Raw genomic sequence first — 18237 nt, 5'->3', positions numbered from 1 at the left:
ATTATGAGGATATTTCATATTATGTTAATTATATTTTATATTACGTTAACCTTATTACTTCAAATGAACTTTCTTAAGTAGTTTTTCTTCGGGGCACTAGTTAACCTCAATATTCATGTTGCACGTTAATAATTCAGAAACTATGTTTGCAATATTGCCTCACTTGTAATGCAGTGAATAATTCCCTGTTCATCTTGACACGTTAGTGATCATCTTCCCACTGTAGGTTACGTGTTCCCATTTTTTTCTGCGTAATTGTGGAACGGTCGAGTGATTTGCCGCATACATTTGAACTACTTTACCTTAAAAAAAAACTTGATTCGAGGTAAAGTGACAATTCTGTTTGATCAAACATATAGACAATATCGACCTAATTACAATTTTTTTTCATTTGACGTTCCCACAAACCGAGTAACAGTTATAGACTCACATCGAGAATAGAATTGAAGTCGTGAATTTCAAAACAGCACAGGTCTGCTATTCAACGTTATCCATATAAGTTATTGATGTAATTATTTTTAGCTTATTCAGACCTATTTAGTAATATTAACAATGTACAATTAACGAAGGTGTACGTGTAGCTAATGCTTGCAGCAAGAATCAATATAATAGATAATAAATCAATGAACAAAAATAAAAAGAAAGATTTTCTTCAAATGTTGATTGGTTGACTTGTGCTGTTTTCAAATTCACAACTTCAATTGTCAATATTGGTTTCCATCATTACAAGTTTCCCACGAATGAATGAACGAAGATGAAAAGAAAGACTGATTTTCTCAAAATGTTCATTAATTGATTAGTGCTGTTTTAAAATCCAATTGCTAATATTGATTTCCATCATTCCAAGTTATCCACGAATGAATAATTGAAGATGAAAAGAAAGATTGATTTTTTCGAAATATTGATTAGTTGACTAACGTTGTTTTAGATGTAACGGTTTCAATAGTCAATATCGATTTCCACTGTCCCAAGTTTCCCACGAGACCAATTAACCTGTTAGCTGTCGCAACCTCTTTGAAAAGTGTTTACCTCATTCTAGTACGTATAGGTATTCACATCTACAAACAATATTTTCAAAATTGTTCATTCAAATAACGTTTACCTATGAAATTCTTTTGAAAATTAATATTCTCTTAAACAATTAGCTATTTCCAAACGAGTATATTCGTCACAACACATAAATCTCGCTATTCTTCCATGACTCCTCAAAAAGCAGCTAACTATTTAGTTAACCTATTAACTGTAAAATTTAGTTTGAAAAATCTTTCGTTTTGCGTGCAATAAAACAAAAAAATGAAGTGTGCATTCGTCAAACGCAGAACAAATGCACCTAGGGTATCCTTTAACACTAGGCTTACGGACATATGTTGTATAATTTATTTTATTGATCCTAGACAATTCGATATTCATTTCTGTAGATTCTGGAAATTAAAAGTTTGAAGATTAGACAATCAAAATACACATTCGATTGGTTTCATCAATCAAAACTGACATAAACATTTAATAGACGATGTTTGTAAAATTTAATGTACGTCAAATTGACACGTTCCGTACACCCAGTGTTAGTGAAAAACCACAGCAACACAAAGAAGAATTACAAGTTTATCTGAAAGAATAAATATTTCATCGTTGAAAGAATTACTATCAATTCAAGCTTCAAGATGCTTCAACACAGTTAACTAGTTAAGACCACAAGGAATTAACTCTTCGAGGACGACGATTATTTGACTAATTAAATCATATATCAATAACTGTATATTTCAGATATAAAAGTTGAACAATTACACGTTTGCGTGAAAAATAAATAATTCACCCCTGGAAGAATTACTATCACCTCAAGCTTCAAGATGACGTGTGAACTCCTGAAAAAGCAGCTAACTGGTTAAAACGATACTATTCCAGAAAACTGTCGTGATCGTCTCGGTTTCGCTCGCCGTATATCCGTATACGTATTCTCGGATCGCAGGAAGTCACGCATATCAAAGTAGCTATCAGTCAGTAAGAGGAACGAGGCGGCCCGCCGTTGGAGGGGAGGCTTTCGAGGTGTACCTGTCGGGGTAGGGGCAACCGTGTACCACGCAGAGAGCAACGCCGGTGGTGGTGGCGAGCCGTAGACTCGAGCGAAAGGGAAAATGGTCGGGCGAACACTTTTTTTTCTCCCCCATTTACACCCAGGTTTTTTGACACGGCCGTCGGTTCGATCGACTTCCATTTGTCTCTGAGCATTCCGCTGGCTAGGGTCCGAATCCGCGCTCCGGTAAAATCGAGGTAACATCGCGAAGATGCGTGTCGTCCGCGTTCGTCTCACCTAATCTCTGTTTCGCCGCGAGTTACAGTTTGCCGGAAACTCTTCGAAGATTGATAACCGTTTCCGTGTTCCGGTCGACGTCAGTGTGTAATTTCCAGGAGCCAGATTATATCCAAGGGAACAGAGAAAACAGAGAAAACTGTCGGGGAACATTCGAAAGTTTCAATTTGCTTGATCCTCCGGACGCACCGTGATCACCAGTGATTTGAATCTGTGCGCGACAACGGTACCACAAACCGTCCAGGAAGGATCCGTGCGCCCCGGTGAACTGAAATGATACATTGGATAAGGCTCGCCTAAGAAGCTCGCAAGGTGAGTGCGGTTCAAGTGCGGATGAGTCGTTCACTTGTGGTTTCCTTTTGTTTTACGATGGGAAAACCCACGGTCGGCTATTGAAATCTGTAGGCTGCAAGGTTGCGCCTAGAACTGGAAAAGTGGCGAGAAACGTACCTCGAGATTGTTCTATTTTTTTTTTATCCGTTGGCTATTGGGGTTCGGTTTTTTATTCTGATAATCGTGAGAAGGAATCTCGAGGTTGGTCATAGAGTCCTTAACACTAAAACCACTGGACGGGTCGAAATGATCTATTCTTGATTTCTTCATCTCGCAATTTATTAAAATGGTAACAGATGTTTCTTTGGGAAATGATTACAGGAATTGATCTAGCGACACGCGAAGTGAATTTTAAATCGGTTAAAGTCCTGATAGATGCATTCTTCAAGTTTCTATAGAGGAATTTTAAATAGTCAATTTAATTGCTCGGTAGTTTTAGCGTTAACCGCTTGCCATATTTCTTTGCCAATTGTGATTGATGGGGATATTTTCATGTTAATACTGTATTAGGAGAAAGAAGAATTTGGTACTTCTAATCGCTACATTTACTTTGAATGTTAACGATTGATTATAGAAAAGAAATGTTTAATATATATTTAAGGATGTAATTAAATTTGTTAAACTTAGTTGAAAATTTCCACCATTAGTCTAACACGGTATTAGGGCAAGGGGTTAATCTTAGATGACTAAACTTAAATTAGTGTTACTTTGTAGTTAAATATTCGATTCATAGACTACTACTTAAAGACTTATGTATTTTTATGTTTCTATTTATTTCGAACAAAGTCGCACAATTTAAGAAATATATTAGTAGATTCTAATTAGAAAATAGAAAAGAGTTTGAAATTGACGTTGCAGTATTTAAAGATGTTAAAGAAATGCTTTCGTGTTTGAATTTGCGAAAGTGACGAAAGTTGGTAGAATGTTTGGACGAATGTTTAGTTATCTAGGGTTAACAATATTGTGCGATGGATATACGACACTATGAATCTGTTGAAATATCAGGCTTTGTTCAATCTGCTCTTTGTGTAAATCGCTGTATTAATAGAATGTGCTCTTACCTCTTTAAACGGTGAGACGTTTATCGAGAGCTTCTATACAGCTTTCTGTTAATTGAAATTAGTTCGAGGAGAGCAGTCGATATTCTCGCGAACACTGTCGGCTAACGGTTTAGCTGTACGTTTAGCTCAATGTGGCAACGGGGAACGAATGTATTACTGAGAACATTATTTAATTTTTCTGAAAATTAATACGTAGTCTTTGTAGGTAATCGAGAACAATTAAAATTAGTATTATACTATATTAAGTTATTTTGTAATAACAATATAAAAGAATAATATTAGCGTTAATTTATAGAAGTATTGGTATATTCACAATTTTCAGGTAAAATTAAGAAATAACTCTATCATTTTTATTTTCATCATTTTATCACTTTCTTATTTTTTTATACTCACACAAATTAGCTTTAAGTTCACTAAATCTCGTCTATCTGCTAGTTTTTGCAATAAAAAATCAGTCGTTGTTCATCAAATAAGTGATGAATCAATTTCAAACAGCATTGCAATACAAAATTTATCTCTGTACTAATATTTCTTTAAAAACGTAAGCGTTAGAGATCAATTAAGCAGTTTATCCCTGAATATTCGCATTTATTATTAACAATTACCCAATAGATGGTAACGCGAGAAAGCTCGCCAATACCTATACAATAAAATATATAGTTTAATACTAAAACTACCGGAGAACTCAAATCGACCCACTTCAGAATGATTATTTCGCAAGTATTTAAATTATGAAGGTGTTTCTGCGAAAGATTCTCAGTTAAATTTGTATACTTGTACAGATACAAGACTAGAGTACCCTTCGAACCTCAAGAAACGTATTATTCTAATTTGTATAAATAATTCGGAATAAGTCGTTCTAAGCACGGCAGTTTTAGCGTTAACGACATACGCGGTGACTTATTCGCAACGAGTATTTCCGAATAACATTTCCAATGACCGCGTTGATTATACGTCGAAAGCGTCCCAAACATTTCAACGATTCCGACGGTGGATGAAAAATGATCGATCGAAACTGGATCAATCGCGTAACTTCCTCGCGAATAATCGCGGATGGAAATTTCGCGGGAAAACTCGTTCCCGCGGACAGTTCGGCGAATAAAAACTCGGCCGTAGCCGAGGCTCGATTCCGTGATCGGCACGGGAACCGGCTGCAGTTGCAGAATATTAACCGAGCGGCCGCGGAATTAACTGACCGTTGCCTGTAACTCGGTAGTCCACTTTCACGTGCGCAAACTTCCAGATGTTCCCGGCGTTTTCTTACGTAAAACACGGTTGCCTGGCTGAACCGTGCCGAAATGATTGTTTTCGGCGCGACAGGAATCCGTGGCCCACTACTAGTGGACGGAGGAATCGGGCTCGTCACGGAGCCTTAACTCCAGGAACTACAGCACTCGTCAAAATGACGGGTCTCGGTTTTCTTATTTCGCGATTATTGATACCTTGGAAGGTGTTAACCCTTTGCACTCGAGATGTGACTCTCAGGCATCACTTGATTTGATACAACAAAACTATGAAGTTGAATATTTAGTATTTTAAATTGAAGTTTGTGTTGCTAGGTGAAATATTTAACTAAAATAGCTTTGTTGCTCAATTTATCTGCGAATCAGTTACTTAATTTATCTCCGTCGTCGGAAAATGTTGAATATTTCTAGTCAAAACCTTTCGAGCGCAAAGAGTTAACCCTTAACACTAGAAATATCGAGCATTTAATACGATTAACCCTTTGCGCTTGAAGTGACTCTCAGTCGCCACTAGATTTGATGTAGCAAAATTATAGTCTTATATAGAATATTATGCTTCGTATAATGAATCAATATGTGGAATATTGAAATGAAATAGCCTTGTTTCTTGATTTAGGTATGTTTTCTTGTTTGTTGGTTTCAAAGAACATCGCTTATATCTCATTAAGGAACGTTGCATATTTTTAGTGAACAATTTTCGAGTTCAAAGGGTTAATATGTAATCCCTATAAAAATTGTAAGAATCGATTATTCTCAGTTTCTTCAGATATTTATTATATTATTCAAGGGGAACCATTTATGTTCAAGATCATTTCGAATATTCAATGCTCTTAAGGTATCGATTATTGCAAAAGAAAAATATCGAAACCAGTCATTTTGACTGATACAATAGTTCTAGTGTTAACGACCGACAATATTCTATTAACACATTGCATACTGGTAACAAGAAATTTCGTTTTTATGTAAAGACACTTAGCTGTGTAGCTTTGCTAATTACCACAGCAGTTAAAAAATATTAAATTTGATTCGAACTGATTATCTATTTAAAATATATTACATAACGATATGATATTTGAGTTTTCCTGTGTATAGAGATATTAAACTTTTAACATTTCTTTTCTTAAGAAAGTGAATTATGGATCGAAGTCTTAACACTAATACTACCGAGTAATTAGAGTCTCTTATTTCCAGTTTTTACTGGAATCTTTGTATTCCATATATACCATTATTTTGCATTTAATATTTATATTACACATTTACAATATTGAATTGAAAATGAATTTAGTTGAACATTTTTTCGCAAAAACGCCTTCGCAGTTTAAATGTTTGCAAAATGAATTTCGGAGTTAAGTAACTAACCCTCGTTAGTTGAATAATTTCCTCATTCATTTGCAGCTTTCGGGTTTAGGAGCTCGAAGTCGCCATTACGGCGACATTCGACCGCAAAAGGTTAAATGTCTGAAGTGATTTTAACAGTATATAGTTTCAGTTGAATAATACAACGGATACAGGAGGAAATTGAAGAAAAGTCTGCTACTATAATTTTTATAAGGATTACATATTAATCAAATTCGGTAGTTCCAGTGTTAAACAAACTATCATGAAGTTAATAAAATTAATTGGCAAATAGTAACAAATGCATCTTGGCGAATAGTAACGAAAAATTGACTTACGTTGTAAGAAGTAGTAAAATTTTGTTATTATTTATAGTATTAACCTTTTGTCATAGAATATCGAGTCAGACCCTCGAGAAATGAAATGTCACTCGATTATTTTAGGTTGAAATTAGATACGATTTTTCTATTATTAATCATTATGTTCTGAAGTAAAGGAGGATATACATAAATTCGGAATTTCCTTTTGTTTTTTTCATAAATTATTAATGACAAAGATATACCAGCGAGTGCAGCTATGAAAGAAATTACAGGGCAAAGGGTTAAATCGAACAATTGAGTTGAAAATTATGCCACGATCACCGGTGCACCAGCGGCGTGCTTAGAATTTTCGTTTCCCTTAACGTGGCCTCTTTGTTTGCCCCCCGGGCTGATCACGATTCTGCGTGAGTCAATTGTAACGGGGCTGATTACAGCGCCATAGTTCACGGAAACTGTCGAGAGGAGTAAAAGTGTCTTAGAAATTGAAAGGCGTGTGGTATTTTTGATCCGTCGACACTTTCATGTTCTCTAGTATCTTTGGTAATCTAATTTTTAGGTTATTCATTATTTGTTGATCTATTTCTAGATCTATTTTCAGTAATCGAAGAATGCGAATCGTTTAGAAAGTTTCGTTTATCGAGGTCTTCGAAGTATTAACCTCTTGCACTATGATCTCAGTTACAACTGCGCTCAATGGAACTGTTTTATTGTTCATAATTTATTAGAGGAATATAGAAAATGGTCATTTTATTCTATGTCTACGTTTGCTCTGAAGCATTATAATGACTAATAAAGAAATAATAAAGAAATTTGTACTTGAAAGCATTATTTTCGAATTATTTAGATTATAATTGAATTCAGGTTAGATTAGAATGAAATTCTAGTTGAAATCTTCGTCGCGAGTTTGATAGGATGTTATAGGACAAATGGTTAACAATTGTACTGTACCTTTGGCGAGATACCAGTTTATTGTGTTACACCTATTCATTTTCACTTGCGTCGGATGAATAGAATCAGTATTCCGTTACTGACGTCGGATTCTTTACAGCAGTCGTAGAATCGTAATTGTGAATTATTTACAAAGGATTTTAAAAGCGCTCGTCGAGTAGCTCTGCTTTAATGCTTTAAATGGTGTGACGTCCTCGTGTAGATGACACACTTCGGTTTGAAGCTAAACGTTGGTGTTTCTGATGAAATGCTATGTGAAGTGGATCATTTATTAGAGATCTATTAATTGCATTTCGTCTGTATCAAATTAGAGCTTAATAATGGTCTTTTGAATAACGATTTCAGAACGAATTATTGGATTCTATTAAATAATTAAGTTCCTTACGGTTCGAATTTCTGTTACTGTTGAAAATTTAATTGTAAGATCTATTCTCAATCAGTGATTTTTAAAAATTTAAGCTATTTAAGATCAACTGACGTCAGATAGGTATCTATACTATATTTTAACAGAGATATTAATTGCTTTATCCATTCTGATTACTATAGCAGTCAATACGATGAAATTGTTTGATACACAAATGTTCAAATCTAATTTTCTATTTCCAATTTCTAAATTTTGTACAACTATAATTAATATAATTAGATGGAAAACATTAATTTCTTTGTCAGCTTTTCAATAACATTTATTTCAAATGGTACTTCATTAATGTAGTCAATAATAATGGTACTTCATTAATGTAGTCGTTAATCAAAGTTTTGCCGGATATTACACGGATCAAACAAAAGCTGCTTCTATTTCTCATTTAATAAGCCTGAAGCTAGAAAACCCTGGAGGGAAGGACGGACAAAGGATATATTATACCCAGAGCAAGTGTTTTCACGAAGTGAACACTCTTTATCTCAGTGCTTTCTTTTCCCAGCAAGATTAATAAAGAAGATGAAATATCATACTGAAAGGGGCCATGATTATAAAAAGGCAAGATGTCGCCGACAATATTATCTTTCTCATTTCTTCACACTTTCCTCGCATTAGTTTGAATTATCCAAAATTTGGATTCCCTTTAAATCATTCAAAGCCGAATTATCGAGACATCATTGTAATAAAAAAAATTTCTTTTGGCCCTTATCAATCTTATATCAATGCAGACTTGACATTCGATTTCATTCTAATATCTCTTTTCAAAAATTCTCACTATAATTATTTGTACTATCATAATTGTATCATATAAAATTAAGTACTACTTCAATACTTTTTAAATGGTTTTAAACAAATTATTAACGTATCATATTAAACCATAACTGAACCAAATAACTTTGATTTACTCTCTGAATTACATTTGTTACTTTAATACAATATTATTTTAAATAATCGTACATTCGTCAAGTAAACTACTTTCGAATTATATATTTTCAGAAAGAAATTTGAACGTTTATTCATAGGTTTCTATCTTTAAGCAAACATACTGTTACGAGGCTTTAATTGCGTATCGTGAGACATCGGTAACGTTAAACAAACGATGTTTACCAGAAATGGAAAGTTTGTTATTAGTCATGGCTGAAATGTTCGCGCATTTGTCCAGTACGGAATATGCTTTACAATCGCGAGCACAACCTGATACGTGTGACCGTAGCATATAGCTCGGAGGAGAATTTACTTTCGATTCGCGCGTAACAGATTCGTGCGCATGAACGATCGTGGAAAGGAATCGACGCTGGAACTGTTGCTCCCGAGAACGTTTTTAGTTGGCGATCGTAATACGTTACTAAGGAATTAATAGACCTCCTTTCTAGGTTATAATATCGACGTTTAATTGCTGATCAAAGGACTGCATCGACGTTCCCTTTGTTTGTGCTATAGTTAATGAAATTTACTTGATTTTTGTACATAGAATATTTCAAAATATTCAGATTCCATTGAAATAATTTTAATACAGTTTATAAGCTTCGTAGAATTGTTATTACTTTACAGTGAGTGATTTTTACAATGAATATTTTACAATGAATTTACGCGTGTGCATATACAAAGCGTGTTAAGTAAGTTTCGTTTTGAAATGAGAAAGGAATTGTGAAGAATGAAATGGATCTTTTGTAGTATAATAAATTTACTCGTTTTAATTATTTTTCCATATTGTCACTGTAGCGACTTCTGGACATCTTCTATATTGTTGCATTAAATTCCATGTTCCATTCGCAAAAATGTTTGTTATAGTTTTAAACTATTTTTTAACGATGTTGTTTAGTCTAATATAATTGTTAAGCTTCTGTGAAGTTGTTACAATGTCATAAATTATCGAACGTGTGAGGTATCAGAAAATTGGATCATTGATTCAGCAATTGCATATGGACAGTGTCCTCAAATTTTTGTCCATCTCGAAATTAACTCTACTACTGCCTCACAATTGTATAATGTATTATATTCGCTAATCTAAGAAAATAATGTTCATACGTAAATTAAATGTGGATTTACATATATCTCAATTGAGAAAAAGTTTATGTAAATTAAAAATTAGAAACCTTGTCCAATGAAGCAAATATTAATATTCTATAATATAACATTACTTGATATTTGTCTTACTATAAATTATTAGAATATTCATTATGGTATTGAAATTTTGTAAAAAATCCATAAAAATTGTTTACATTTATTCCTATCGCTAAAAAAATGTGATACAATAAGTTACGAATTACACAGTTAAGTAATTGTAAATTACCATAGACGGTACATCACGATTTAGAATTATATATTTATATTAAAGTGGTCACATTAACAGTTGAGTCATGACACGGTTCGAATGTTCAAAAAAATCCACAAGAAATGCATGAATGGGCGATGTTAATGAATCGCGATGCAACGCAATCGAGTCTAACGGTATTTCGAGTACGGTCGTCGATCCGCGGCTGATCTTGATCTTCCTCCTCTACTCAGCGATCTTTATGCCTAAAGAGGAAAGAGGATCGAGAGAGCTCACGATCGTCACGACTCGGCTTACCGTACTTGACGATTTCGCTATATCACTGTTTGTCAACCTTGATGAACAGTGTCTATTACCCAGTTATGCGATTCATTTCATTTCACTCGTGTATCCCTATGCGGTACTTTGATGGGACCTCTTACGGTTTTCTGTTTGTAATTTTGAACTATCGTTTATAAGTTACAAAAATTCCAAAAACAAATTTCGTTACACCGTGAATGAACTTTTTAATGCTAAAAGTCTGAAGTTTGAAAATTATGTAATTGACACAATAATTTATTCGGTTTAAGAAATGCAGATTTTATATAAATTGTTTGAAGTTCCAAAGCTTAAATTTTAAATTTTGTGTTTGCAAATGTATAGTTCGAAAGTTTAAGTTTGAAAATATAAAGTATGAAAATTTGAAATTTGAAATCTTTTAAAACAACTTAAACTCAATTCTGAAAATTCAACCTACTTTTTCATATATATTTTTCTTCAAATTCCTATTCTTAACGAATAATCCCAAGCAAAATATCATGATTGATTACACTTTCGAAGTATAACATAGCCTAATACTTATTACACTTCGAAACTATAACAAAATAGCGAAAATATCTTTTAAAAAATTGATAAATACTTACAAACCCAATCTGCCAACTGCACTTCGAGGACGTCCCAACAGGTTTAACCCCTTGACCTACAATATCCAGTCGTGGCGAAAATTTTAATCTCAATTTGACAAATCTAAATGTTACTTATTTCGTTTAAATATCAATTGAATATTACTTATCTATTATCAACTGTTAACCTTTCAAGTAAACATGGATATAAAGTAAGCATAAAAATTCTCTCCTTTCCTAACAAATTATTAACGACAAAGTAATCGTATCGGTCATAGTTAAGAAACAAATCATAGGGCAAGTGGTTAACACGTTGAATACTAATTCTTTCATAACAAAGACAAATGGTAATAGAAATAATTCTTAATGATGTGCTACCACAGAACTCATGTTATCCAGCTACTCATGTCACCAAATATTTTTATTTGACATCAATTTTCTTATTCTTATTGTTATCGAGCAATTTGGAAGCTCCGGTCACCGACGACCACCGTGCCAGTCAACGTGTCAAGCTCCCATTAAGTAGGGTGGGGACGTCTATAAGCATATTTGAAATCTTTCCACCTGCGATGAAATAATCCTTGGCCTCCTTTCGAGATGTTACCCTTTAACACGGTCAAGATATTCACGACCCGGCGATACACGCCGCGAAAGAATTGGATTAGCTTAAAACAACAGGTTACGCTTCCATGTACATGCTACATCAATTACCAGCTGAATTATAATCCGCGAGGCGCGACGAGGAACAACGTTGAACGATCGTGTTATTATTAAACGACAGTATTAGGTCTTGTTATTTTTACTCGTTACGAGAGAGGGACGTAAGCGCGGCGACACAACATAGTAAGATAAAAATAAGGTTCGATCGATCTTTTTGATATAGAGGCAAAGGGGATAATTCCGTATTCATCCTTGATGACGTAAAAATAACTCGTTCGAATAAAACAATGCCGGCTGGGTAATTAAATATCTAAGACAATTTCGCGAAGGATTTTCTGTTCTCCGGCGCGGAAATTACAAGGCTTTAATTACATTGTTAAGCAGTTCCACCAGCGAAAGTATGATCTCATAAGCGTTACCGTGCGCTCAGCGTTCTCGTCCAGGAATCTTCGACACTGTTAACGGACCACGAATTACAAGAGTAAAAGTAAATTTAAATCTCGAAGGCAGTGTTCGACTTTCGCACGCGCATATATTATTCGCCTCTGCATACCGTGTGTTCGAAATGGAAGTAATTCACACTATCTCTGCCGATGCTGTCATAAAGCAATTTTACAACTTTTAACTTAAAATTAGTTTTTTAGTTCCGTCATTTTTTCTCAATTGAACTTTTGATATTTTCTGTTCTTCAGAAAACAGTTGAAATGTCAAGATGTTAAAATTTCAAAAGGTGTCCTTCGATAGAATTTTTCTGGACGACCGTGCTCGATGTGTGTAGAAAATTCTTTCGATTCTGAAATTAAATTAAAATGGAGCATTTGAATGTAGCTTAGTTGAGGAATGAATGTTCGATATAAGACAAAAGGAAAATGCTGTATTTACAAATGCCGGATATTTTTATGTGTTATTACAGAGGGTAATTAAGAGGTTGCATTCGTTGAAGTGATTTTTTGATTTATGTTTCTATTGTATTAATAAAAGATGAAAATTTTAATGACAAACTGCTTGAAGTCAAATAACAGTATTTCTTTAAAAATTGTTTTCTCTATAATTTGTTTTAATACAGATTAAATGTTTTTAAGTACTTTAACGTAAAATTAAAATTAAAATTAAAATGTTTTAGAAAATTGATCGCTTAATTACAGTATAGTAAAATAAAAACGAATATATATATATATGCAATAAATGTATATATTTAATAGTAAATTTTTGTTCTGAATCGCCAATATTTTCTTCTTATTATCAGTACCTTTGTTTCATTGATTAATGTGTATTACTTTTGCGCAGAATGGTGCGGAGATTTTCGTGGTGCACGGTGGTGGCATTGGTGGTGCTGCTTTTCGTCACAACCGAAGGTCTTCGAGAACGAAGTACTCAGGTAAGTGACAGTTCTCGTAAAAGAAAACAACCTATCAATTCGTAGAATTTATGGAATTCAGGGAAGAACAAAAAATAATCTACAACTTGATTAATTAAGAATGCTTTTTTGGTAATTCTAGGTAACCAGTGTATAGTTTGCATCACTGTTATAATTGTCAATTTTTATTGCACAACTCAATAATGATTTTATTTATACATCTCATTTAATATTCTCATAAAAAATTAATTGATTAATTTATTTTATCGTACAAATTTAATACCTAATTAAAAGATTGAGCTGTTTGTTGAATATCAAGGATACTTTTATGGCGTGATATTTATCTCAGGTGAATTATATTTACTAAACATTTTCAAAATAATTTGAAATGCTGTAATGAAAGGAGAATTTGATTATTTGAATACTGTATACTCACAATATATACTCATGTTATACAATGAAACAAAAGAACAATGCTACATTTTTTACTCGTTAAGGGGGCCTCGTTTAACGCTGTTTCATTTAACGTCTGGTTTTTTTGGAACGTACGTTTAATAAACTACCGTCTTTTTTTAACCTAATCACTGCAGAATATCGTATGAAATTATGCATTACTGTAATAATAATTAAAGATTCGAAAAACGATAATACGCTTTCTTACTCCATTATTCAGTGTTTATGTGCACGCAACTGTATTGCAAGTTGCACACACAGGAACCGGAAAAGAAACACGTTTTATTACACTAATCGCTTTAATTCTTCGTTCTTACAGTTACAGTAAACTCAATTCGTCGAAATCTACTATTTTATAGACGTTCTAAATAATTACTATCGGGCAAATAAATATATTCACTAGCCCATCAAATTTGTATAATTAATGAAGCTTACTATAAAATTGAAGTACAAATAAAATAAACAACCTTTACAAATTCACTGATACGAAATCTGCTTTTTAGAAGTTGTCGATGTTAGTAGCGAGTAACATTAACCCTCTGTTGAATTACGTTCTCAATGAAAAACTTAATTTCAAATGTCCTATAGTTTAAACACTGTTTTTGTACCTGTATATATATAAAATAAATTTGAAACAACATAGTTTATTAATATTTTCTTACTAATTTCATCACCACACAAATATTCAACTAGAATAACAGCTATATATTTAAAAAAAATAATTTTTTTCTATTGGAATTGATTTATTTAAATTGTTTTTTGAATTCACGCATCAGAGGGTCAAATTACCTATCTCTGTTTCCACAAAGAATCCAACCTGCACATTTACTGTCAAGAGTCTACAAGCTAATGACAACTAATAACAACGTGAACCATACCACGAAGTTTCTCCAACTCAAGTAGCCAATTTTACGGTTTCTTATAATACATGATCGAGAACACCAGCGACGAAATCTTGACTCTATTCTTCGTACGAAGTACCAATTTAAGAGTGCATCAATTACGTGTCAAGGATACTTCGTTGTGTCTAAGTAGCGGGGCGCAAGCGTCTCTTTTTCTTCCTCTTTTACGAAGGCTGTCGACTCAGTGGAACGAATTAATCCTTATAATTCCAATTGCTTTTGCAATCGAAGATGTATACGCTTAATTAACGATCGAGGAAGGATGTGGTTCCTACAGGTGGCCCGTAGTGTTAATGCTACTTCGCGAGGGAAATTTATACTGATTTAATAATCGAAAACGTTGATGCCACTTGTCGTTTCCTGTCGTTAAGTCGCATCGCAACCTGTATTATTGATTTATCTGAATTTCCGACATAGACGCTATCAAGACAGATATTTCTTTTAACCAATTAGCTGCTTTTGACGAGTATACCCGCCACAATGCAAAATCTCGTCATTTCTTTGTTGTGTCGAGTATACTTGCCCGAAAACATGTAATTGGTTAACATGTTCGCTACCAGTGTCACATATTAGTGACGGCCGTAATCCTATATTTTACATAATGAAAATGAAATGAATCTTATAGATATTGTTATTAGAAATTATAAACTACGACATTATATTTAGGAACTCAATGACTCGTTTCAGTTTCATTTTTCTAATGTTTTGTTTAGATTTATTGGATTGAAGAAGATACAATTGCGGAGACTGTCACCGAAATAAGCGCTGGTAACGAACGTGTTAACACGTTCCGTGCCATGGTGTTGTCACTTATATTTTGTTTATGAACTGTATTGATTTTTTGAATGAAATATTAAGCAATATTCAAGTTTTTGGTAATCTTTGTATATTTTGATATAGTTTCTTTATGTTTTCGCTGCTTTGTAACGTACACCGCTATCCGTGACCATGTATCTCCTAAAAATATTTTCTTAAAAATATTGGGCTGTACTATGTGGTAAATACACGTAGCACTGAACGTGTTAAGGGAATATTCATTTTCGAAAGAACTAAGGTTATATATATTATTTAAATGAAAATTTTTGAACAAATTATTTTTAGATATGAACACGTATACATATCAGAATAAGGTACACACTTTTCAAAGAGGTCGCAATAGCTAACTGGTTAATTGTGCATGCAATAATTATATTTATTTCTTCCGTGTAATGAGATTAGATGTCCGAAAAGGTTTTAAAAGAAAAATTACTCTGATGTTAAATTAGTTAAAGAAAGAGGCAATGGTTGAAGATCATAGACCTTGGCTTTCTAAGAAGTGAAATAAATGGCACTCGCTTGGAAAATTGAATATTGTCCAAGAAAATCGTGTGCAAGTGTATTTGTAAGTTGTTGCGGAACTGAATATAACTTTCGTTTTCTATGAATTTAATAATTCATCGAAATATGTATATTCTGAAATATATATTGTGAGACTTGTTATTTTGCGAAACTGTAGGGAGGCACTGTGCTCAAAGAGTGGACAGCGCACGTATTAATGAAGCTTGGATATCGAGAATTCTAATAATAGATGTTCTATAAGTAAAGTATTGGCGGATGTTTGGGTACAAAAGTACAGTAAGACCCCGTTAAACGTGGGGGACACATTCCAAAAAAACCAGGAGTTAAGTGAAACAGTGTTAAATCAGGTCACGTTAGCATGTAAATAATGGGGTGAGTGAAACAGGACAGTGAATAAAGAATGTATAAAAATATACTAAAATATTTAAAAATATTTAGAGGTATATGAAGATATATGAACATATATAAAATTATAGAGAAGTATATGAAAGTAAAGAAAAATATTTAAAGATATATAAAAGTATATAAAAGTAAAGAAAAATATTTAAAGATATATAAAAGTATATTAAAGCATATAAAAAAATATAAAAATGTGTTAAAATATATTGAAATATATTAAAATATATTAAACAGTATATTAAACAATACGAGACATAGATGTTACAGTATCTGACTGTTACAATGTTCAAAATAAATGACTTTATTAAATTATTACATTGTTATTCTGCAAATATGATCAATATTTTTTTATCTAACCTCTCTCACAAAGTTCATCTCCGTTATACATTCTATCGTTATATAAACCGAACATTCAAGTACGTAACTTCCTGCACGCTGACAGGCAGACATCGAAACTGAAAAGACGAATAAGCAGTTACAGTTCCGAACAAAAACTGTGAAAGGTTTCATAAAAATGAACTTAGAACGCATCGATCACTTTTGAAAAGGTTAAATGACTGGTATATAATCCAGCAAAGATCACTGGCGTATCTTCGCGTGGTTCGATTCTGTCCTGAAATGATCAGTATTCACTCGACCAGTGATTCTCAACTTCACACAAAATAAGAATAAAGTCGCAGCCTTCGCTAGTAGAAATATTTTGCAAACACTTGAGCTTGTTATAAATTTATAAACTAATTTCATCGTGAGACCTCAGCTTTCACCAGCGAAACTCTAGAGTTCCACAAGACGTAAGTTGGAAACCCTTAGATCGTTCTATATCGCTTAATTCACTGTTCCCTGATGAAACAAAACGTAAAAAATCGCCATGCACGTCGGTAGATGAAAGGCAAGCGAAAAAAACTAATGGTAACAGAAGAAAGAAATGCCATACACGTGAGGGACAGGAACGCAGCGTTCATCGTCCATTTCTCCATAGAAAGTGTTTCGATCCGTTAAAACAACTTTCCATGAAATTAGACTTAACGATGCTGCGATTTTTTTCGTTTGCCGTTGAAATCGACACGATTAAATACCTACTCGTTAGTCATTTTGTGGTTATTTATATTTATTCACCGAGGCATCGTTGCGATTCACTATCCCACTGATTAATAACGGTACTTAGTCATCTTGATTCGCTCCGGCGTCTCATGCTCGAGAAGGTTTTACTTTTGCATTCGAAATACTTCGTTAATTTGATCATCGCAGCTTCTCTTATCGCAGTTTGTTAACAGAAATTTCATTCGGAACGGAACGTTCGTGCGATGATTGTAAAGAGAATGTAGAAAGTAGTACTATTTCAGCTTACAAAGCAACTACAATATTATACCTACATAATCCACCAACTTGTGTCTACCGCGATTTCCATTTGGCTGCGGTGGAACGGTCGCTAGCAATTATAATGGAAATGTATTACCATTCGTGTTCTGCTGAAATTCCTTTCTGTTACCATTACTTAATACGCGTCTGTTAATATGAATTTCGATGGACGTTTTGTTGCAGACGTTGAACTCGTGTTTTTAACGTTAGGAATACTGCGCTCGAAAAATGGCGTAATTATTGTTGTGTTAAAAGTGTTAGGTTAGGCGACGTTAACACTAGATTTACGGAACGAATCAATTCGACTCATATTGGATTTTATAAACGTTATTTGCTAAATGTTTGTGTCGAGTTTGATTAATGCAGGTACGTTAATATGAATCCTCATCGTCTACGTTTAAACTTCTAATTTTCGGAATTTAAACGAACGAATGACAATTTTTCTAAGAACAATAGAACAAACTGTACAATAAATGTCCGTAAATCTAGTGTTAAATAAGGAAAGAAGAAGAAGAGGAATATATGAAGATATCGATAACAATATATTGTTACAGTTTTTATAAGGATTACGTATTTTAAACGTTCGGTAGTTTCAGTGTTAATTTGTGGTATTCGAAGTAGTGCGTAATAGGTGTAGTTGTATCAA

The 18237-nt window shown here is 33.5% G+C and overlaps 1 protein-coding gene across 1 annotated transcript in view; it reads left to right on the top strand.

Moving 5' to 3' along the window:
- The first annotated feature begins 2092 nt into the window (after nucleotides 1-2092).
- LOC116428515 (uncharacterized) overlaps nucleotides 2093-18237 on the top strand; it is a 92917-nt gene continuing 76772 nt past the window's right edge. Inside the window, exons 1-2 of the mRNA XM_076371774.1 lie at nucleotides 2093-2620; nucleotides 13071-13161. Of these exons, the coding sequence (XP_076227889.1) occupies nucleotides 13072-13161 (90 nt within the window). The 5' untranslated portion in view covers nucleotides 2093-2620; nucleotide 13071. The remainder of the gene's footprint in view (nucleotides 2621-13070; nucleotides 13162-18237) is intronic.

This window comes from Nomia melanderi, chromosome 1 (genome assembly GCF_051020985.1).
Source record: "Nomia melanderi isolate GNS246 chromosome 1, iyNomMela1, whole genome shotgun sequence".
Classification (NCBI taxonomy): domain Eukaryota; kingdom Metazoa; phylum Arthropoda; class Insecta; order Hymenoptera; family Halictidae; genus Nomia; species Nomia melanderi.
The sequence above is the reverse complement of the archived record's forward strand: the minus strand, read 5'-3'. Positions and strand labels throughout refer to the sequence as shown.